General features: G+C 37.3%; 1 protein-coding gene across 5 annotated transcripts in view; it reads left to right on the top strand.

Moving 5' to 3' along the window:
- SUPT3H (SPT3 homolog, SAGA and STAGA complex component) overlaps positions 1-24,674 on the top strand; it is a 271,532-nt gene that overhangs the window by 127,645 nt on the left and 119,213 nt on the right. For all 5 annotated transcript variants that reach the window (XM_088133730.1, XM_088133734.1, XM_088133738.1 and 2 more), the window contains exon 3: positions 18,225-18,309. In XM_088133730.1, coding sequence (XP_087989856.1) covers positions 18,225-18,309 — 85 coding nt within the window. The remainder of the gene's footprint in view (positions 1-18,224; positions 18,310-24,674) is intronic.

The raw sequence follows: 24,674 nt of genomic DNA on the forward strand, positions 1-24,674 counted from the left end.
CTTTTCAGATTTATTTACTTGATTTATATGGCCACCCATCTCACAGTAGTGATTCTGGGCGGCATTCAAAATTAAAACAGCAGCAATCTCACAATCCAAACCACAACATCCGTGGTTAAAACAATAATCCCAATTTATAAAAAAACAACTTTAACCAACAGAGCACAGCTAACCCTCTGACTCCTGAGGAACCAGCCAGATCTTCAGTGCCTTATGAAAGGCTAACAGGGTTGGGACCATCTGGATTTCCAGAGGGATGCCTTTTCAAGAAAGCATGATTCCTGGGTCCAACAAGATGACATTGTTTAACAGAGGGGACCCAAAACATGCCCTCTCTGTTAGATATGGTGAGACAGGCAGGAACAATGGGAGACAGGTGGCCCCACAATAGCCTAGCTCTATGCTATGTAAGGTTTTATAGATGATAAGCAGCACCTTGAATTGCATCTGGAAGCCAGTACAGCTCATAGACCCATGGTGTTACATGAGCATAACAAAAAACACTAAAAACTGTCTGCGCCACTGCATTCTGGATCAGCTGCAGCTCCCAAAGGCTCTTCAAGGGCAGACCCATGTAAAGTGTAATTTTGGATTACTTGTACATTTTACCCCTGAGACTTAACAAGAGCTGCTTGGAGTTAGTAAACTTCAAGCAAAGGATCCAGGACTATTCAGCAAATCTATAGTAGCAAGATATTTGTTGAAAACAATGAACTGTGTCTGTAGTGGAATTGGCAAAAGTCAGCTAATATGAAGAGAAATTACAAAGACCTTGAAATGTGGAAGAATTTAAAACTCTCCTAGTTAGGATTAATAGCCACTGTTAAAATAAATATGTTACCCAAAATTTTTGTTTTTAATTTCGAAGTGCACCAATTTTGCAAAATCGGTAAAGAACAGTCAACAGATCTGTATGGAGTAGGAAAAAAAGCAGAGTAAAATGTAAATTTTTATAAGACTCAAAAGGCAAAGTACGATGTGCTTTTCCAAATTTTAAATTATATTACTGTGCAAGTTGCTTGTCATAAATAACAGAATGGATAAAGTGCCAAATAGTAGAATGTCAATATTAGAAGGTGCTGGTCTAGCCAATGGACTTCACTGGTGTTTATGGATAAAGAAACAAAAGAAGACAAAAACCTGAAAGGACATAAGACAAAGTTTGATAAAAATATGGAATCCTTTAAAACTAATAATGAGTACAGCAATCTCTATTTTGGGGACAGTTACAGCAAGAAAAGTGTAATTCCATATGCAGATAGGGGCATTCAGATTCCAGACATAGATTAAAAATACAGGAAGATGCATCTTCATCAAATGAGGGTAGGAATCTGCCATGGTTGATGTATGTTCAAATTGCCAGAAGAATAAAAAATGATATTGGGAAAGAAGGAGGGATTTTAAGAAAGATGATAGAAGTTGAATTACACATACAGAATCAAGACCATCTATATGGATACATATATAAATTGTTATTGAAATATGATATAGAGGTAGAACAAATCAAATTTTGTATGATAAAGTGGATGCACAGTTTTAAAGAAACAATAATGATACGATAGAAGCAATTATGGAAAAAAATCAATAAAATTCACTCCAGTTATAACCTAAGGAGAAATTGGTACAAAATGTTTTAAAGATGGTACATAACTCTGTCAATAATTTAAAAAATATAAAAATCATATAATAAAAAATGGGAATGTTATAATAAAGAAGGAACATTTTATCATATGTGGTGGTTATGCAAAAACTTAAAAGTATTGGAAAGAAATACATAGTATTATACAAAAAATTCTAAGTTGAATTGAAACCTCCAACATTTTTATTAGGATTTGTTCCAGAACATATAAACAAGAAATAGCATAATTTATTAAGATACAGACTGATGGCTTCAAGGACAAATCTGGTATAACATTGGAAAAGAGACAATTCACCAATGCCATCAGAGTGGGAAACCAAACTTGGGGAATATATTCACAATGGAAGTTTACATTCAAGTAAGAATGGCTCCCTTATATACCACGTATTACACAACAAGGCAAAGCTAGACATTCTGAGTATGAGAATGTCTAAGGGAAAAGAAAAATTGAAATAGATGAAAGGATTCAAATAGAAATCAGAAACATTTCCTAATGTATTGGTTGTAGTCAACAGCCAAGGTATAATGGGAGGGAATAGAACAATCTTTAAGCAAATAATGTTCTAGTGATTCTTATTCTTTTTATATTTGTTCATTTTTTGTTCTTTTTTGTTCTTTTCCCGTTTTGCATATTAATTTTTTTTTAAAAAAGCATTCATTGCAATCTATTATTTTATAATTTTATTGTATGTTCTATACTGTAATGCTTGTTATTCCTGGTATTTGTATTCTGCATAGCATTTAATACCGATGTGAGGGATCAAAGTTTCAGGTATTTGAAATCACTTATGAATATAGATTAAACATAATTTCATCACATTTGTAAATTCCCTGTTATTTGCCTGATTTTATTTCAATATTTTTCTGTTTTTTTCTTTCTTGTTTATATATATATTTTTAAATGTTCAATAAAATATTTTTTTAAAAAAGAGTAAGACAGCTAAAGAATGACAAATAGAGGGGGAGACTGTGAGAATCAAAGATGGGACTTTTTACTATCTGAGTAAGATATGTTTAAGTTACATTGATTAATTTTAAATAATAGGGTTGGAATTTCATGGATGGATGCACTTATAACACTTCTTTTAAAAAAAGAAAAGCTCTTCTGGTTTTAAATCCATCTGAAAAGGGTTTCCAAACTGAGTTAACATTTACTCTGTGTGTCTGTGTGTGATTATTGGATGTTTTCAAGAATCTGAGATGCTTAAATTTGGATTCCAGCATTAAGCAGGGGTTGGACTAAATGGCCCCTTCCACCTCTGTAGGGCTGATGGGATATTCTCTCTCTCTCAATCTCTCTCTCTCTCTCTCTCTCTCACTCTCTCTCTCTCTCACACACACACACACACCCTGTTGTATGTTTTGACTTCCCTTCCTTTTAATTCTGTTTTTTCTCAGTCTTACTGAATTATTTTAGCATTGGATGATATTCCTGGGACTGAGACAAATATGCTCCTTAATTTACAGAAATGATTAATCATAGTCCAGTTTACATCCTCTGGAAAGATTATTGTCTCATTTCTTTCTTGATCCAGACTAAATCCCATTGTACCAAATGGGAACATATTAAATCCTACAACTGAGCTAAATTATATTACATGTTTTCTTTTTTGTTAGTCAGAGGATTTATACAGTTCACTTACATAGTTATTTTGAGAATGAGTAATGTACTGTTTACTTCTCTTTTGTGTTGGTAGAAATCAGAATAAGTTTAGCTATTTTTTAACATGTACAAACCAACATGTTGTGATGATTCCAAGTTAATGTAAGATTTTACAAGGTTCCAAGAAAAAGCTGAGAAATTATCAAAAGCAGGATAGGAAAAACTGGCTTCAATTATCTATTTTTGTTTTTATTGGAATTTTGAGGTCTGCATACAGTATCTCAGGGATAGTTATCTACTGAACCCCAGGAGTGATTGAAAGGGTACACACATTACAGAAAGTTTTAACATTATTTGTTTATTTTGGGGTTGGCATGTGGTGTGAATCATTGTGGTTTACAGATTGTTGTAAACCATGATTATGATGACATATACACTGTGATGTGCTGCATACAAAAATAAAAAGTACACATCTGTTATTACAAATCCAGGATTCTAGCATCTAATTTTTAGACTCAAAATTACTGGTATTAATCTATTGGGAATTACAGCCAGGCAACTGAAGATAACCAAAAGGTCTACCCATCATTTATATCATGTTAAGTAGTCTTAGTTTTCCTGGACCCATATTTTTGTCCCTTTTTGGATTTTCCTTTTATTTTTAAAATTATGATTTTAGGGTCAATATTCATCTATCTCAGATTTTCTGGAAACCTCCTTCTTACACAAAAGTTTGTAAAGAATACAAATAGAAACTGTATAATTTGTGATTGAAGTTGATATTTAATTTTCTTGAACCAATAGCACTACTTGTATTAACTGTACTTTCAGTTACTATTTCAAGTAACTTTAAGAGATGCCTCTCATAGAATTATGATTTTTGACATTAAGGTAATTTCCATGAAAAATACAGAACTCAGATATTAATTACTTATTCTTAGTTATAATATTAATTGCCATCAAAATGTCACTGGTCTGTTTTTAAGCATATCAGGGCCATGCTAATGACCTGGCCAATATCAGAATACTACTTTTACTGATAGAACAAACACAATTCAGTAACATCTGAAGAGGAATGGACTGCACAAACTACCAAGAAGATTATAGATTAGTACATTTTATGGAAACTTAAGAGTAATATTTTTCAATGCATAAAACATTAATGTGAGAAAACAATAGCAAAGGATCTTACAACATATATTTATTATGGTGTAAGCTATTGTGGGCTTTAGACTGTTTCAGAAGAGACATCTGATGGAATGGACTGTAATTTATTAAAATGTATATCAGAATAAATTAGTTGTCAAGGTATTACAAAAATATGAGAAAAATATTTTGAAAACAATTCCACAAATAGATTAAATGCACAGAAATATAGCTTTATCAAATTTAATTTATATTTATGCAATAAAACTGAATCATTTATAAGGTATGTGGCAATATTTTTATTTTAGTTTCCCCCACCCCATGAGGGAAGCCACTTATTTCAACATACAATGGCTACCTCTGGTACCGGAAAACCACTTAAGTACTGTAGGAGGTTTATTTTCCCAAAGAAGGAAGAGGTGGTTGTAGTGGTGGTGGTGACAGAGTCATTCTGGGAACAGGATCAAATCAAAGTTTAATTTTAGGAAAGTATCTGAGATAGTGTTTCAGCATATATATGTTCTAGTTTTCTTCCTCATACATACATTTGTGAGAAAAAAGTGAAGATGCTTGCAAGTCCATTGAAGAAATTCAAATTATCATAGTAAAGGGAATCAAACTGAAGAATTTGAGAGAGTAAAGGAATTTCAGAGAAGAGGCAGGAATGTTTAGTGGTGCTGAAGTGCAATAAGCATTTTGAAAGAATGGGAGAGAACAACAATTTAAGGGTCTTGCTGGAGGAGGAATTTTTTACATATTCAGGGATGAAAACTACAACATTTAGTCTTTGATTAGATATCTAGAGGAAAAAAGGGAGAAATCAAATATAGAGCTGATAGAGAAGAAAAGAATTATTCAGGATTAACAAAAATATTGGCAAGACAGATGCTGATTTTATGAAATTTATCTTACCTTCTGAAACCAATTAGAATCTAGGCAGCTTACAGAACTTGTTGTCAGGTTCAGCCCAGGAACAACAGCAAGACAGTCCAGAATCAGTTCAGCTCCTTTATTAGCTTACACCCAATAGACAGAATCTCGCCAGACTAACTCTAATCCCCAACAACAGCAACTATAACCATGATGCCCTTGGGGGGGGGCATTCTCCTTCTCTTGACTTTCCCACACTCTGGCTGGGGTCTGGGGAGGTGCTTTCCCTGGAACCTCTGTTACCCCTCCGGGCAACTTTGAAGCTCCATTCCAGAATCCTCCCCGCTCATGTCTTCTATCACACTTGTGTAGTAAAAACAAGAAATACAATCAGAATAAAGTTCATTAAAGTAGTAAGTAAAAGACTAAAATTATCGAATTGTAAAAAATGGCATTGCTATTTGCAATGAATTCCTAAAGGCCCTCTGGAAGAGCCACATTTTCACCTGCATCTGGAAGACTAGGAGGGTCATGGCCATCTGCATTTCAGGAGGCAAGCTATTCCAGAGTTGCTAAAGAAAATAACCACCATTAGGTCCCCTTGTGCCACATCTCCTTGTTAGGTGGGCACTCTAATTTTTTGGATGGGGAAAAGTTATAAGGGAAAGGTAGTCTTTAAGATACCCAGTTTGGTGTAGTGGTTAAGGCACCAGGTTAGAAACCAGGAGACTCTGAGTTGTAGTCCTGCCTTAGTCACAAAGCCCACTGGGTGACCTTGGGCCAGTCCCTCTCTCTCAGCCCTAGGAAGCAGGCAAGGGTAAACCACTTCTGAAATCTTCAAGGGCAGCCCCATGTACAGTGAATGACAGTAACCTAATCAAAAGATGACAAAGGTATGAGTGGATGCTTTTCCAGGTAAAGGTTTGGCTGACTGATGCAAAGCTGTGCAAAAGTTGTCCCAGACATGGTCTTTCACCTGCTGTTTGAGGAGAAGCTATGAGTTGAGATGACCCCCATACTGCAAGCCTGCTCTTTCTGGGCTAACACAACCCCATCAAGAGCCAAAGATGGCAAAGTTGTGGAATCAGTTGGCCTCTGAAAACAGCCACTCCATCTTGTCTGGGTTGAGTTTGAGCCTGTTTTCCCCATCCAACCCTGAGAGCCTCCAAATACTGGGACTTCAACTGCATCTCCCAATGGGGCCAGGGTGGAAATGTATAACTGAGTATTATGTATGTATTGATGTTATTTCAAATCACTCTCCCAGTGGATTCATGTAGATGTTGAACATGGTAGGGCAAAGGACTGAACCCCAAGGCACTCCATATTGAGGTGCCCAGGGGTTCAACCTCTTCCCTCCTACAGTCCCATTCTTGATCTGTCCACTCATGTAGGTTGACAATTATCATAACACAATGCCTCCAACTCCCAACATTTTCAGGTAATCCACAAAGGTACTATGGTCAAAAATACCAAAAGCCACTGAAAGATCTAGGAGGACAAGGATGGTCCTACCACTTCCATCCAAGCCCTGCCATGAGAATGACCAATCAGGTTTCCATCCCATGCTCAGGTCTGAACCCACATTGCCAAATATCCAAATAGTGTCTCTCATCCAAAGTCCTCTGCAGCTGCAGCCCCACCACTTTCTCAGTAACCTTCCCCTAAAAGGGGAAGTTAGAAACAAGATGATAGCTGTCTAATTTTTTGAGATCCAGACCTGGCCTTTTAAGATCGTCTGACAAATCCTCTTCAATCAAAGGGGCATTGACTACAAAGTGGATCAAACTTCCAGTCCCCTCCCTGGCCACTTTGATTAGCCAGAAGTGAAGGGAAGGGTTTCAGTACACAAGTAGCAGAGGTAAGATTGCAGAGGATTCTGTCTACTTCCTTGGGATCCTCTTAGATAATAGCACAAGATGCTATTTCTGTCATCTCAATAGATTCTGTCCATCTGGCTTCCAACTCAGAACAAATACAAGCAGTTTTGTTCACAAAAAGCTCACATTTAGTTTGGAGTTCATTCTTTGGAAATGAGAAGCTATCTACGAGGAATTACGGGAGGGAGGGATGGAGATTTCCTAATAAGGATGTTCCTGTCCATCATACCATCCCAATTTAGAAGAAAAGAGGAGGTATTCCTAGAGAACAAGAATTTTTACTTTTATTTTTTCCTTTAATCAGGAAGCAAAACGTGTATTAAGTCTGACAGTTATTCTTCATATTTGATTTTATTATTTCTAATCCCACAGAAGGTTGGAACGACATTATTTAAAGGGGCTTAGGACTTTGTCCACCTGTGGGATAGTTCTGTAAAAAGAACTAAATTTGATGGACCTTCAGAGCCCACATATCACCCAGTAGATCCCTATGGGAGAGGCATTTGGGCAGTGTCTCAGAATGTTGCTGACTCCTCCAGTCTAAGACTCCTCCCTCCTTGTTACATGACCCAAAATGGAGCTATTATTTGGAAAGAATTCTGAAAGCAGATTTTTGCAGGCTCTCCCTACTTCATTGGTACTCTTTTACTTCAATACTGATAAACATTTGAGTACTTGTTTTTTTTTTTTTTTTCCCCGATTTCAAGGCCCAATGGGAAGCTGTAGCAAAGTATCTATTTTTGCTCTCGGATTCAGACAGGGCCTGTTTCCACAATTTTTCCTCCTCCTTTTAGTTCCCCCCCCCAAGTGACATTCAAAATATTGAGCATCTTAACCTCTTTGTTTGTTTGTACTTCATCAAATCCCCAAGTTTCCTGAAAAACAATAATCCTTCTCTTTTCTCTACATCCTGTTTTGGAAGGAGGAAGACTGCTTTTTCCATGAATGGGAGTTTGGATTTTAAATGACCCTGCCTCTTCTCAGCTTAAATAATGATGTTCAACGGGCAGAATTTAAAACAAACAAACAACCATCACCACCATAAAATCAGTCCACATTCAGTTAGTATAATTTGCCAAAGGGATGTAAAGGATATTGCAACTAGGTAAGGAAGTCAGATTGCAAAAAGAGAAGGGAATGATTGGCCAGAAAATGCAAAGGTAATGGGCACAGCTTTAAGATAAGGGATATGATTGATGTCAACATCCTATTAATACTGCAGAAATAGTTTTGACGTCCCACTGAACACCAAATATACCCCACATACTGGAATATGTTTTGATGTTATGTCTGTGGGCTTTGAGAGAGGAAACTTTCTTTAAAAGGCTACATAGTGGGCAGAAAAGATACTGCCCTGTCTTCATGTTAGAGGAAAGGCTGCACTATTTCCATCTTATCTTGTTCAAATATAAAAAGCTTTGACCCAAACTGTCTTTTAACACTTCCAATGTTCCTCTCTTCCCCAGCTCTTCCCTGGAACCTTTAGCTTATTTTCTATATATTGGGGATAAAGAAAAACATAGATGGGGGTGGAAAGATACTACACATTAGAGTCTTGTTTGGAATCAGAAAAAAGAACAATAATCAGAAAAAAAGGACAATAGTAAGCAGCGGGAGTGGGATGTGCGGGTGGGGGGACAGTATCTGGAAGAGGCAACAGGAATATTCAGGTAAGTCATATTTTGCAACTACATCCTTCCTGAGTTGTAATACACACAAACACACATATATGCATATAGTACACGCAGACACATACTGACTGACAGATGATCTGAATGTACTGTAACAAAAAGGGCCTGTTATATTTGTAGCAGGGCTACCATATCTGTAAAAAGATGGCATGGTTTTGCAACCCAGATCTGAAAGCCCTAGGAAAATGGGTGGGAAGAATGGAGGTTAAATTAATACCAATAGCCTCTTTGCTACTTATTTGTAAAAATCCTGCTAGGATTGATTGACACATATGCATAGAAGGACTGGAGGCCTGGATTTAAGTTAACTGTTTATTTGTTTTACCCAGATGGGCTGCTCCTTTGAAATGAATCTAATGAGAAGGGAGTAAGAGGAGAAAAACGTAGGAACTTTGATAAGACTTTATTCTCACTGGATTGTTGCTGCGCCATGTAACTCTTGAAAGTGCTGAAAAACTCTCTGTGAGAAAGCTACAACTTAGATTTCCTTACTTGAGAATCAACTTCACTGAATTCAGAGTATTTACAATGTAGGAGTGACAAGAAATAGAGTTAAGAAAAATTTTAAATAAAAACCTACTATGCAATATAACCTTTCTTTTGCTAATACTGCTAGAGAATTCTCTGTCAGATGGCTGCAATTCTAGATTTTACCTGGAAATAAGTTTCACTGAATTCAGTGGGATTAAAAAAAAAAATGAATAGCATTCCTTCTGTGGAAAGCTGATCAACCACAAGTTTATTTCTTCTGGACGATAAAACCCTTGCATGGGGAAGTATTATGCCTTTCTTAAATTGGGTAAATTATTGTTACATAGGGTGGTTCACCACTGAACCTAGGGACCAGATGATCCCATTCATTGCTGCTTACCTATTGGGTGGGTTTGAAAAACATGCTAACTCCTTATTTAACCATGGTTTATTGAATTAGCTCAGTAGACCTGGTTCACACAAACTAATAAGATCACATAAACTAATCACGTTATGTATGTATAACACGCTAAGCCATAAATTAGGCAGTTTTCTTAGCAACCATTTCAGAAGTGGTTTTCCATGGCCTTCTTCCTGAAGAAGCTGAGAAAGAGTGACTGGCTCAAGGTCACCTAGCTGGCTTTGTGACTAAGGTGGGACTAGAACTTAACAGTATCCTGGTTTCTAACCTGGTGCCTTAACTACTACACCAAATTGGTTCTCTATAGTTTAGTATACCTTTAAAAATCTATTCATTATTATTGCCCCAGTCACCTACCTACCTACCTACCTACCTACCTACCTACCTAGGAAAATTTATATTTTAAAAATACTTCTTTATTAGGTCAAATCCTGTTTATGCAGATAAATGGCTGCTGCCTAGTTTGTTTTTCCTCCTGTTTCCCTTTCAAGCAGGTTGCTTCTGTGCGTGCGTGAGCATCTGCAGAAATTTTCCTGAGGGATAGGGTGAGTTGCATAGTAGAAAGTCATTGTACTTTGCATGTGGAGCACTGATTGTTGCATCACTGTTTATTTTCCTTGGTTGTCCTTTGTTGATTAGTATCATATTCCAAAACAAAAGCACACAACAGTATTGATTTAGTAGATAGTAATCTTCACACTTTTTAAAAAAAGAATATTTGAGAAAATAATAATTTCTCAGCAGCTGCATGCCATATTGCCTCTGCACCAAGGTTTGCTCAAAGATAGAGGAAGACATGGGTAGTAAGAGCAAGGAAAATTTGCTGCTTTCCTAAACACTGTACATACCCACACCACAAGTCCCTTTGGTCCTTAATAAATGGCTTTGCTACCAGAGTCATCTGCAACATTTTCTATACATTTAGACACACATATACTGGAAAACCTGGAAGAACTGTAGATAACTGTGTGGGTTGTCATGCACCATTTTCTATAATGACATACTCCTACTGGGTTATGTTCCAGGGCAGGCATAGCTCACAGTCCTTTAGCCATCATCCAGATAGATAGATTGGTAGAGTAAGGTTGGTAGGTAGGCTGATAGATAGATATGAACAAACAGTGGAGAACTTTATCTGAATCCCTTGGCGGGATGACTTATTTTAAAGTTACACCTGAATGTGTAATATTACAAAGTGCTGTTCTTGTTCCTACTTTTTGCTTTTGATAGATATGCTACTGCCCAATCACAGCAATACCAAAAGCCCACCTTTTTTAATGATAGAATGTATGTGTGTGTTAGGGGACACAGTGGTGCAGCGGCTTAATGACGCTGAAAGTTGCCGGCCAGAAATGGTCGACGCTTCAGCAGTTCGAGTCCAGCCTTCGCGTTAGCAGGGTGAGCTCCTGTTTCCTCCCCAGTTTCTGTCAACCCAACAGTTCGAAAACTCATGTGAATAGATAAATGGGTACTCTCACTCCGGTGGGAGGAAAAATGCTGGCGGCGCCTTGCAAAAAGGAGTCGGGAGCAGTTGCCGGTAAGCGTGAAAAACCGTGCGCGCCCGAAAAGGGCGCGAAGCAACAGAAACCCCGCCTCCTGCGCTCGCCAGCTGGGCTCTGCTCTAGGAAGGAGGCACTGGCAAACCACTTCCGAAACACCTTGCCTTGAAAACTGCAAAGGACTCGTCCAAGCAGTCATTGCAGAGTCGGTAACGACTGAGCGCAGATAAAAAAAAAAAAGTGTGTGTTTAATAGGATTTCAAATTCCTCCACCATGAGTGTTTTTAAAGGTTGTTCCTAGAGCTTTCTTCTTCAGAAAGATAGTTCCTCCTTCAGCAACATCTTTTTCTTCTTCAGAAACATCTTTCATTGGGGTACAAATAATTCTGCAGCATTAGTTCTCTGTTTTTGCTTGCTTTACATTCTGCTGACCATGGCATGAAGACACCCCCTAATGATTTTTAAAGGATTTATCTACAGGATGCAGCCATTGTCTCATCCCCAGCCCACCATGGAGGGAGCCTAGATTTGTCCTTAACTGTAGTGTATTCCAACTTCTCTCAGTACAAATCTCAGTATTCTTTATGATGACTCCTTTAGAGGCATTTGTCTGTATCATGCTCGAGCCCCATTTCTCAACATGCTATTCAGACATTACAGGGGCTTCTTACATACACTGGCATACCAATCTTCTGGAAGACCACTAGACCCGTTATTAAACATATGTTCAAGAACCTTTCAAAAGACAAGTAGACTTATCTATAAAAAAGCAACCTGGGTGGGGCAGGGGGGCTTCCAGTTGATTTAAACTGGAAAAGGGAAGTATTGCTGGTTCTGCCACAAATGAGTACATTAAAGCCAAGGAAGGGGTTTGCATGTCTGTGTTTTATATTGATTTTCATAGGGAAGCAGCGCCTACTCTAATGCTTTCATTTACTCCATGGGATACTTGCAGTTGCTACTGATTCTTCCTTTGCAACACTTATCCATTTGGGATATTTGGGAACTGAGGTGAAATTGTCAAGAGTTCCCCCCAGTTTCATCTTCTACCCCAAGTGACAGGAACACATGGCAATTGGACAGGAATGCTGGTATAACTTTCTACCACTCTTTGGGAAGACAGTCTCCATTCAACGATAGTCCAGTGGACAGGCTGGTGGGGTACAGGATGAGCTGGGATGAAAGAAGAGGAAGTTCTCTCAATATGTGTCATGCAAGCTCCCTCTTGCTTCGTCCTGCATCATCCTCTCCCCACTGACCTATCAGGTGGGTTGTTTTTAAATACAGGTTTTGTGTCAGTTCAAGGGCTGGAGTAATGGACATTAATGTAGTTGAGAAGAAGATGGTTAAACCTTGACAAAATAACAAGCCTAATAAAACTAAAATTAAACTAGGGAATCTTAAAATCTACTTTAAATAGGAGTCATAATTAGAGTAGAAGAAAACTTGAAGGGAATCTTCAAGATTAATCCTGTGCTTTTTTGATAAATACTCATGCCTTACAAGACAGCATATATGGTATTACTATCTGGCACTATTTGTGCATCTTAAAATGTCCCTATTTTCCCTTATTTAGGAAATATTCTAACAATTGTTTTACTCTTCCTTACATTTGCTCTGAGAACCATATTCCTCTTTGCATCATACAAAGCATTCAGGTTTTCTTCAACAACAATTATCATTTGCATACAAAAGCAAACTTATATTCACATTCCCAACCATCACACCTCAAACATCACCACAGCAATCCTTATATGGCTATCTATAAATATATTAAAGAACAAATGGGACAAAGCACATCCTTGTCTTACTCTTTGCTCAGCCTTGAACCTTTCACTAACCATTCCATTTATTCTTACTCATGCTTTAGTAACATTACACTGATTGCATTTAGCAACTAACCTTCAACTCCATGCTCATGCATAACATTCTGCAATTTAATAAACAAATAATAATAATCTTTGTAGTCAGCAAGAAGATTGCACAGACTGACTACAAACAATGGTATGACAATGTAGCAACAATGGTACATTGGAATAACTGCAAGAAATACTGTTTCTGGTGGGACCACAAAACAGAGAAAGTAATAGAAAATGAAGAAGCTAAAGTGCTCTGTGGCTTTAGAATTCAAACAGAAAAACACCTGCCACACAACACCCCAGACTTACCAATTATTGATAAGAAAGACAAAAAAGTCTGGATAGCGGACATTGCAATACCTGGAGACAGCAGAATAGAAGAGAGAGAACTGGAGAAAATCACAAAATATAAAGAGCTGCAAATAGAAGTAGAATGAGTGTGGCAAAAGAAAGCAAAGATAGTACCAACAGGTATAGGCGCCTTAGGTGCAATCCCAAAACATCTGGAGCACCACTTGAACACCATCGGCATTGACAAAATCACCATCAGTCAGTTGCAAAAGGCAGCTTTACTTGGAACAGCTTATATCCTGTGACAATACCTTTAACACCATCAAACAATATCTGCCTGTCCTAGGTCGTTGGGAAGAACTTGATCGGTAGATAAAAATGCCAAATCCAGTCTAAACATCTGGCTGACTGTGTGACCAACCATAATCATAAAAATAATTTGGACTGAAAAACAAGAAAACTCATGACTATTCACTATGCATTACGTCCCTGTAGTGATATTGATAGATTATACCTGCCCTGCAGAAATGCAGGCAGAGGTTTAGGTTAAGTCAAACAACGTAAAGAAGAAAAGCATGCATTGGCTGATTATGTAAAAGACGGTCAAGAACAAACACTGATGCAAGTTAAAAATTTGAACTTACTGAATGTACAGGAAACAAAACGTGAATATCGAAATAATGTAATAAAAACACGAACAGAATGTTGGCAAGGAAAAGCATTACATGGTCAATTTCTACAAAAGATTGAGGGGAAAGTGGGTAAAGATAAATCCTGGCAATGGCTTACAACTGGAACATTAAAAAAAGAAGCTGAAGGCTTGATTTTGGCTGCTCAGGACTAATGCAATCAAGGCCAGAATTGAAAAATCATCAAATGATTCAAAGTGTAGATTGCACAAAGAAGCAGAAGAAACAGTAGATCATATACTCAGCTTGTGCAAGAAGATCACACAAACTGACTGTAAACAACGACATAACCCAGTCACTGGAATATCTGTAAAAATTATCATTTGCCAGTAATGAAAAATTGGTGGGAGCATATGGTTGAAAAAGTAGTTGAAAATGAGCAGGTTAAAATATTGTGGGATTTCCAAATACAAACTGATAAGGTCTTGGCACATAACACACCAGATTTAACTGTGGTTGAAAAGAAGGAAGTATGGATAATTCACGTGGCAATACCAGGGGATAGTAGAATAGAGTAGAAAAGAATTGGAGAAGATCATAAAGTATCAAGATCTGAAAATTGAAGTTGAAAAATTGTGGCATAAACTGGCAGTGGTGGTCCCAGTGGTTATCGGCACACTGGGTGCCATACCAAAAAGTCTTGGATGGCATTTAAAAAATCTGCGCATTGACAACATTTCCATCCGTCAGTTACAAAAGACCACACTGCTTGGATCCACACATCTACTTCACCAATACATTACAACATCCCAGGTTCTTGGGAAGAACTCAATGCGAATGAAGAACAACACCAGCTAAAGAACTGGCAGCTATGATTTCACATTGTTGTGTATAATAATAATAATAACAATGGTAAGCATGAATACAATAAACATAATTTATTATACGTTTTCTCTAAATTAACAAAGGAACAAAAAATTTCTTTACATTCATGTATAGGTAATTCTCAACTTACGACCATTTGTTCAGCAACTGCCTGAAGTTACGAATGTGCTGAAAAAAGTGACTTCCAACCAGTGCTGACGTTACGGCCAGTGCCCCCACAGTCATGTGATCAAAATTCAGGTGCTTGGTAGCCTGCCCGCACTTATGACCACAGGAGCATTTCAACTCCTCCCATTCACCTATCTCCCCCCATCTATGCCCTTTTGCCCCCTGCTGTTCTACGCTCTGCCACCCTAGCTGACCTTTGCTGTCTTCTTGCTCCAAAACACCCCTTTGCAAAAAGCTCTTGGGCAGGGCTAGGTGGGGCTTTCACTTCATGCTGTGGGGGGGGGGGGAGGCCAAAAGCCCTGCCCAGCCCAGGAGCTTTTTGCAAAGGGGCTTTTTGCAAAGAGGCTTTTTGGAGCAAGAAGACAGTGAAAGTCAGCTTGGGTGATGGAATGTAGGGCAGCAGGAGTCTTGGAATGCAGGGTGGTGAGGGCAACTGTGGCTGGGACTGGGCTGGGATGGCTGCAGCTTCCTGGGGCATGGCAAGCAGCCCCAGAGCTGCGCAGTTATGGGGTTGCTTGCCACCCCGCAAGGCAGGATGCAGGGCGGCCAGAAGGGCAGAGATGGGAGGAGATGGGTGGGGGGTGTTGGAGGCAGTGCCTTACTTACTGAGGCTCAAGGCTAGGAGGGGCCAAGCCTGGAATGGCTTAGCTTGGGATGGGTCCTCGCTTAACGACCCACAATTCTCGGTTAACAACAGCAACCAGGACTGCTGGAATTGCAGTCGCTAAGTGATGTGGTCACGTGATATCTCACTTTATGACCACATCACAGTAATGGAAATTCTGGTCCCAGTTGTGGTCGTAAGTCGAATACTACCTGTATTTCTCAATGAACTGCTGAACAGTAAAACTCTGGATTGCCACCCCTTTCACTACACCTCCCAAATTTTGTTCATGGTTATTTCTTTTCCCATTAAAATTCTTTCTATTAAAGTTTTCACACTGAGAAAAAAATGTTTTGTTCTGGAATAAATGGGATAGAACAATAATGTGACAACTGAAAAAAAAATGAAAATTCATCACTTTCAGAAAATGCTTTTTTTATATTTTTCATCTTTCATATTTTCAATTTTTCATATTACAGGTCACTGGGAAATGCCTTTGTGTCTCTGTTACGTGTATCTGGAAGTTTTTTAGAACTCAAAAGACAGTATTTTGCTTAAATATAAGAAGACTTATTTTTGTATCTATTATAGCTCCATTTGTATACAAAACGGAAAAACAAAAGCTGCACAAAATACCATGAGAAGAATGAGTGAGTAGCTAAATACAATGAGGAGTGAGGGTTTCTTATGTTGTTCATTCTATTTCAGAGTCTGACATTCGATTTCTGATGGGGAGTCTGCCCTGAACTGGCCTTTCTCTTCTTGTTTGTTGCTGTCAGGTTGAGGCTCAGCTGAAGTAATTGTCTGCTCCAAACTGTTTATTTATACAATCCTTTCTGGAGGGACTTCTGATGGTGGCTTGTTATCTGTGTGATCCTTATTGGATAGGGCTTTTAAAATTTTATTTTGTTGTGACTTCTGGTCTCACTTGTAAAAGTGTTTTGCTTGGTTAGATCCCATTTTCCTTTAAAAAAAAACAGTTTTAAGTCAGGTGGGAGATGCTAGGGGTTTGCTTTATTAAAACATTGTTTCTGCTTCTATATATTTATTTATATATTGGTTAACTACATAGAGAGGATGGAATCAGACTCAGATAGGCTTGGGCACTCAGCACCCAAAGGTTTTCATCAGGGAGGAAAAACACAGTCCTGATGACGAAGGGATCAGTAGGTAAATCCAGTAGTAGAAGAGTATTTGTTCCTTAAACCCTACCCATCATTCTGTCAAAAAAACTAAGAATCACATAGTTAGAAACAAAAACTCCATATTTCCCAAAAAGGACAGTGATACGTTTATATGCTATATAAGCTATATTTATCAGTTCCATAAAATCCCATCAGGAAAGTTGTAATAATTCAAATTTATTAGTCAAAAAGCCTGTGGTTTACTGATATCTCAGTTGGGGGGGGGGGACTCTCTTTAACCTACAATAAGTCAGTGCAATTGTAGGGAGGGGGGAGGGGGCGTTGTCTCAGTCCAAATAAGATTAAATTTCATCCCACAGTGGAGTAATATAATACTTTGTCTCAGTCAAAAGAAAACCTTTCTATAGCCATAACTTAACAACTACCAAAATGCCAGAGTATGCTGTATGACCAGCACCATCCATCCATCCATCCATCCATCTTTCAAATTTGTCACCATCCATCTCACTACAGAGTGACTCTAGGTATATTTGCCAGTCCTCTCCCCCATGTACCCCACTCATGCAAAAGCCATGAGGCATATCCCCTGCAACCATTATGGGGAAGGGCTGCCCCCATTTTTCCTGCACCAGATAGTGCCCCCTTAGTCATGTCAACAAACCAATCTATCTATTCCTTCTCTCTTTTTCTCTCTGGTACAAAGGAGGCGAATGAATCCTATTGAGGGACCTTCTGTATACTATCAACTGGAAACAGGGCTCTAATGAAGAAAGTGAAGAAAATGGATGCTAGTCCAGGTTGAATCAGCCACCATTTTATCACCTTTACATCCTATTGAGGTCATTCTGCCCCTTCTAGAGATAAAATTGGTGTAGATAAATGTTACATAAAATGTTTCCCAAGTCACTTCTGAAGATCTGTCACAGTTTATTCTTTGCCACAAGACATTGTGAAGACCACTAGTTTGGATGTCTTTGAAAGGGGATTAGATAAATTCATGGAGTACAGAACTATGAGGGATTTTCTAAGTACCATATGTCATGATAGAACTATTTTCTGCTGAAGTTTACATTAATGGTGTGTCTCTGGAAACAGATAGAATCTTTTAAATTCTAGGGATGGAGGACTTAGGAATTTTTGGTGGATATAGCTGTGGTTCTCTAATTACTTACTGAAATATGGAGGCAGCTTGATTTCTTCTAAGCATCTTCTTCCCACTGAATAGAATCCTTCCAGGTTCTGATTTATGCTGAAATCATGAAGGAGATTGGGTTTAGGTTTAATGTACAATTTTTCTTCTCAATCCATTTGTATCATGTGGCCTAATTCTTCTTTTACTATTTAACACTAGGTGTTTCTTTCTTCATCTCTCTCTCCATTTATATTTTGTAAAGTTTGCTAATTGTAGTAAATTGTCTTTTAGGTTTTCCTTAGGAGATGCTCGCAGGCCCCTACATGAATCTGCAGTATTGGTTGAAGACATTGTCCACACTCAACTGATCAATTTGGTAAGGTTTGTTGTTGTTGTTGTTGTTAAACAAATGAAAAGAGAAAGTCAACAGTTTCAGTGAGAGTTCTATATGTAACAGTGAGATCAGTATGATGAGATTTAGCCCATTTCATTAATATTACTAACCAATCAGGATAGGGAATCTTCACTTGCTGCATTCCAGAATACAGAAGTAAGGCTGTCAAATATTACTCAAGCTGGATGCTATGAGTCTGTGCAATACCTTTTGCCTTGCTGCGTCAAGAAATCTACATAACAACTATCATACCCAAGGGTTTTTTGAGAAATTAACATGAACACAATATATACCATCTTTCAGTGTTCGGAGACAAAGTACATGGGAAATGATGAGTGGATACATTTTTATCTAATAATTAAAAATAAATAAAATTATGTCATGTTTGCATGCTCTAAATTTGAACATTCAAGATATACTATGCATTCTTAAGTACGGCTGCCATTGTGGTTTGGTGCGTAACCTGTATTTAGCCTTAGGGGATATTTTAAGTACTATAAAATAGTACTTTAAAAATATTTTGCATTTTTGCCCACTGCTTGTAGTTTATAAATACTAATGAAGTTAAATATTTTTATTTGTGTACAAATGATTTGAGCTGTAATTGTATGTTGCTCTTAGATTTGTTTAAAACGGCTTGTGTGCTAAATTCATTATCAGAAATTAAGTAGTGCCAGGTAGCATGTGGCAAATACTGCTTAACCACTTTTAGAAAGTTATTTGCAGCTGTCACTTCTTGCCAGTAGGGCATCATGAAAAGTCCTTGTTTTATGTGATTGTTTTAAAAAGTAATAAAGCTTCCTGTGAGGACCTTAATTAAAGGGGTTATCAAAATAGGAAAAATGCATATAATTTGTGATTGGATAAAATAAATGAAGTAGCTGTCCCATTGGGATCTAATGAATCACAGGGTGGAAACAATCTTCTTGATAGCTAAACATTCAAGCTTAGTAGAAAGTTGTGGGGTGTATACATAACTCGGCAAACCAGAAGATACATTGGGTTTATATGAACAGATAAAGAAGGTCACAAGAACCATCTGGGTAAAATCTCTTATTCCTAATGTCTGGTTTGGAATTAGATCCACAGAGTTATCACGCACCTGTCTTGGTACAATAGTACAGAGGTTTGGAGGCACAGAAATCGAATCAAAAGCCATTTTTTTATTTGACAGAATATCAGAGCACTAGGAAGTAGCATTAATTGTTATGTTGCTCTTTGACATAACAATGCAAGAAATAAGAATTCTATAAAATGTTTGCTTTATAGCTATCAAATAACTTTTTTAAAAGCTCTATACATTTCAAATATTTTAAATGTTCCTTGTAAAGCTTGTTATTATGAGTAGAGATGGGAAAATATGTTTTCCTAATTATCTCCTGTCCCAGAAGGCAATTTCAAAATACAACATCAATTCTGTTTAATACTGAATACATTCTATTGTTTAATTGTATTATGAAGCACAAATATTTTGTTGAATTGTAATTTTACATGTTTTACTTTGTTCTTTGATTTACCAGTGTTTAGGTATGACAAGTGAGCATTTGATACTTGCAGTTCAAATATGATGTTTTCTGCATTCCCACAAAAGTTTAGAAAACAAAATTTAGAAGTGTTGATATAGCTTTTTCCTGAAGATAACAGTTTATAATTTATAGCAGCTAACTAAAAACCCCATTGCTTTCCATCTCCAAAATCAACAATTTCAAAGTTATTTGATAGGTTCACAGCTAAATCTTTAGTAGATAGAAATTGCCTCTGATTCCAAAATGCATGAGGCAACTCTGTAGATTGGATACTCCCAATTCCAGCTCCCCTCCGTGTTCCCAATATGAGCTCCAGAGGGCTGAGAGATCCTCTGAAACAGTTTGACAGATGAACCTGCTTAGTATTCTAAAAAAACTAATAAAATCTAATGAAAAAATAAAGTCTGGGTTTTATTTTTGGGACAGCTACTCTAATTTCTTGTTACAAGTTTATTATAGATCAGAATTCACACTTCGTAGCAAGAACTATAGAAACTACTGGCTTTGCTCTTGTTTTGTCCAGGCAAAGAGGGAATGAGTCCTGACATTCTGACATTTTGTTTGGGTACAAGCAAAACCAGCTTTGTGAGCATGCTTTGTGTGGGCAAGACACCCAAAACTGTGACCTTCTCTTTCAAGTTGTGACTCCTAAGGGATTATGACCCCAAGTTTGAAAACTCCTGTAGCATGGGAACATCCATCCATCCATCCATCCATCCATCCATCCATCCATCCATCCATCCAGACTACTCCCTGATGCTGTGATAAAGTTGCATTGGAGTTCTCATCAAAGAACTGAAACTGTCTGCCTTTGGGGCTGAGAATGGTGTAAAGAGATAAAACTGGTGCATTTGCAGAAACTTGGTACATTTGTTTTACTCTTTGTGTTGCCGGTAAATGAAACAATGATCTGGGGACACAAAAATGGGATTATGGGATGCCAGGTGCTCACCTCTGCCCTGTGCAGGAGAATAGAAATACCGCAGGAGAATAAACCCATCATAAAAACGATGAAAATCAGAAGTTGCTGTGCTGTTTTAAAATTAATTCACGAGTTTCTTGGCTTTTCTCAGCCCAAGTAGCATTTAAAAAAAACAAAAAAAACAAGTGGAATTGAAACATTCTTTCATCTCTTGTATTAAAGGTCACCACTGAAAGTTTAAGATTCAAGGTGTTACCTATTTTTATGTATTGCTTTAAATGCATGTTTTATTTTACCAAAAAAAATGAGAATTTTAAAAAATCCAGCTAAGTTGTAGTTGCATAAAGCAACTATTTTTAAAAACTTGCCATCTTTAGTCTGAGCTAAACTTCTGCCAGAATGCAGTCCTTGGGCTGAGAAATCAGTTACATTTAAAGTAACATCAATGTTTCTGTTTTTTTCAATAAACGATAATTCCAGATGGACCGTTTTGCATAGTCAAGCGTATTCCAACCACATATGGCTGTAGCAGTCCTGTGTCAGTCCAAATAAATTAATCTGATCAGTAGCCATTACACTTTCCAAATTACCAACTATAATACTCAAATCCTATGCCAGATATTAAGGTACTTTTATAGAGTTACAGTTGGTATGGTCAGCTGCCATCTGAATGCATCCTTGACAAGTATTGATGGAATAAATTAATGCCTAATGTTATAAGGTATTTTGACATATTTTAACAACCACTTCAGTGGCATTTAATGGAGAGAAATCATTGCGGCTTCTAATACTTAACTTATCTGATTTCAAGTGAACCTGATGGTTTGGGAATCAGTTTTCTAAGGAAGGTTGGCTTGTTAACAGTATTATGCAGTTACAAGTAAATGTGGTCACAGCTGGTTCTGGTTTTTTAGCTTATCCACCTGATTGGAAGCAACAGGTTTTTTTTATTTTTTTTCCCCATTTCTTACACTGACACCTAGTGTTCACTGTTTCTGTGCATTCTAATACTTACAGCCCAATCATTTACCTACTCTTATCGTCTACTCAGAAGTAAACCAGTGTAAACAGGTATGGGAATGTAATCCTTTTATGCTATTAATGAGTTGCTGGCAAGGCAATACCTTCCTTAAAACTTTACTATCACAAATTATCATTAATTGCTGCTTTGCTGGTCTACATTGCATTCCTGTTAGCAATAAGAATACAGCAATGAATAATAGTTCCTATGCAGATATAAAAATGGGGGTTCAGAAGTAAGTCAAGTGATATAATCAGAGTAACTGGAGGTTAGGCAAGAAGCAGTAAACACAATTTCTCTCTCTCTCTCTCTCTCTCTCTCTCTCTCTCTCACTTTTATTAATAATTTTCATTGTAATAGTAAAATCTAATATAAACTTAAAGTAAGAAAAGAAAATACCAAGAGGGAATAAAAAGTGCAAGGAAAAAGAAAAATGAGAAGAAAGAGGAAAGTATGAATATAATAAAGAGAAAACAAATATATAAAGAAGTGACTTTCAACCTTCATCACAAGTGTAAACAAATTTAGTAACTCTTCACCCTCTCTAAAGTTACAAACATTTATCTCTTCATCCCATATCCCTTTTCTTATCTATAAACAAATCCATCAAACATCATCTTTTGAGTCCTGGTGTCAACAGAAAATTCAAATAGGGTAGCCAGAAGTAACAACATATCTTATTTTAACCTTGATCAAATAAAACAACTTTATATTCCTTCCTTTTACTTCTAACAGTCTTAATCTTTAGTTCATTCAAATATTGTCCTAGGATTTGATTACTGTACATTTCTTCTTCTTTGTCCCATTGCATAGAGCTCTTCAGGGCTTTAACAAACCTCTTTTGTAAATCCAATAGGAAAAAATTACCCAGGTCACTGTCTTGATTTGTCATTTGTATTTCCCTTTTAAATTTTAAAACCTCAGCCAGTTTCTTTTGTAGGTCCAGTGAAACATCCTTTTCTAAGTCATTCTCTTGGCCTCTCAGTTGTAAATCCACTTTCAATACCATCTCTATCTTGTCAGATAAAATTTGTTGTACATCTGACATTTCTTCAATAACATCTTTTGGACACAGTCTAGCCATAGAAGCAGACATCATTACTGACATTGTTGATATTATGGCTACTATTTCCTGATTTCATTCTTCAAAAGTCTTCAGTATTTTTATTGTCATAACCATCTTGCAGGCTTGTATATCTTTCCTCTGCCTAAAATCTTAATCCCCTCTAGTGTCTAGTTTTTGAAATCATGAAAGTATTTATTTGTGTTGTGTCTTTTAAAAACCAAAACAGGATCTGTTTCCCATGGGAAGCTGTTTGTTCTTTATAATTAATTCCAAAATCTTACTGTAAAAGTTTCAATATGCCAGTTTTCTCTGGACCCTTAGCCCGTTTATAAATTTATAAACGAAAATTTATAAATTTCTAAGATCAAAATCTTATTTAGCTTTTTGCTGTTTATTTCAGATTCTTTAAATTCTTAAGCTTATGATTAAAATTTTCTTTGGTTCAGAATAGAAGGCTGACTCACCCGGCATTTTCAAACTTGTTGTTCTGAAAGTCTCTAATAGCTTAGAAGTAATTAATGAGCAATTTCTGAAAATGATTAGAAAGTGAAGTTTGTGAACTTAATGCTCTTTAAAAATCTCCACCATGGTTGCAAGCAAGATGGCTAATCCCATTGTCTCCCAGCATTCAAACTGCTGTCCTCCAGTCTTCTCGTGAGGAGCAGCTGTCTGGAGCACATGTGAGCAATATCCTATCCTCTTTTTATCTGGAGGGGTTTCAAGGAACCGATCTACTCATCAGTTCCTTGGTCTTTGCCATAGTCATTGGCTCAGTTCACCATACTCCCCGGAAGCCTAAACACAATTACTATCTATTGAATTTGTTTAATACATTAGGTCTACCAGCTCTAAGTTGTAATCATTCCAATGAATCTCTGTCTTTACTGCCATCTAGTTGTAGTCTGGAGTTTTCCAGGTCAGACTTTATAGGTCTAGAATTATGCAGGCTTTATTTATCAAATATGTTTATCCCAATCAGCCATCAATATGGTCAAATATCCCTACCATGGGCTTCCAATGGAAGACGTGTCATGGCACTGCACAAATGATGTAAATTATGTAATGGATGCAAATTACATCTGTCACATATGCATATGTTCATATGATCTCTACATGGTTTTAACCAATGGCTGTGCTCCATACAGACTGGGCAGTCCACAAAGTAAAGTAAAGTAGAGATGAAATCAAATCTTTAGTACAGTCATAGACCAGCAGTGCACAATCATTCTAACTAAATCAAAAGACACAAGGTGAGGAATAGAGATTCCCACTCTCACTTTCACTTTCAGTTCACTTTCTCCAGGAAGTTTGTGGTCCAATGAATATGTGCACCAGGATAGTTGGGAAGCTTTCATGATATCACTAGCCTTTTCATGATTGGGCATTTGGGCAGACAATAGTAGTGAGGTTTGTCTATTATAGTCCATCACCAAGTATGGAAGATGTGTTCTGTGCTGTCAGACTTGGCAGTGATTTCTGTAATGGAGAACATTGTCATCTACCATTCTTTCTCTCTAGGTTTTAGAGGCCTATCTATCAGGTATATGGGAGAGATTTACTTTTTTATTTCTTTATATTGTGTACACACAATATAAACACACAATATTGTGTATATTGTGAAATTTGGATTTCAGGGGTGTTTGTTGCTTCCAACCCTAAGGTGACTTGAGTGTTCACTTAGAAAGAAGTTGGCATAAAAATCAAATAAATAAAATACTAAGCTAAGTTGAGCTGTGCTAATTCTGCTATGGAAGATTTGTTTTTCCTCCTCTGTTTTCCATCTGCCCAAGAAAATAGTTCCTTCTGGTTGAT

This window comes from Python bivittatus, unplaced genomic scaffold (assembly GCF_059951505.1).
Source record: "Python bivittatus isolate LINGU-HERP-01145 unplaced genomic scaffold, Pbiv_v1 ctg000020_np1212, whole genome shotgun sequence".
NCBI lineage: Eukaryota > Metazoa > Chordata > Lepidosauria > Squamata > Pythonidae > Python > Python bivittatus.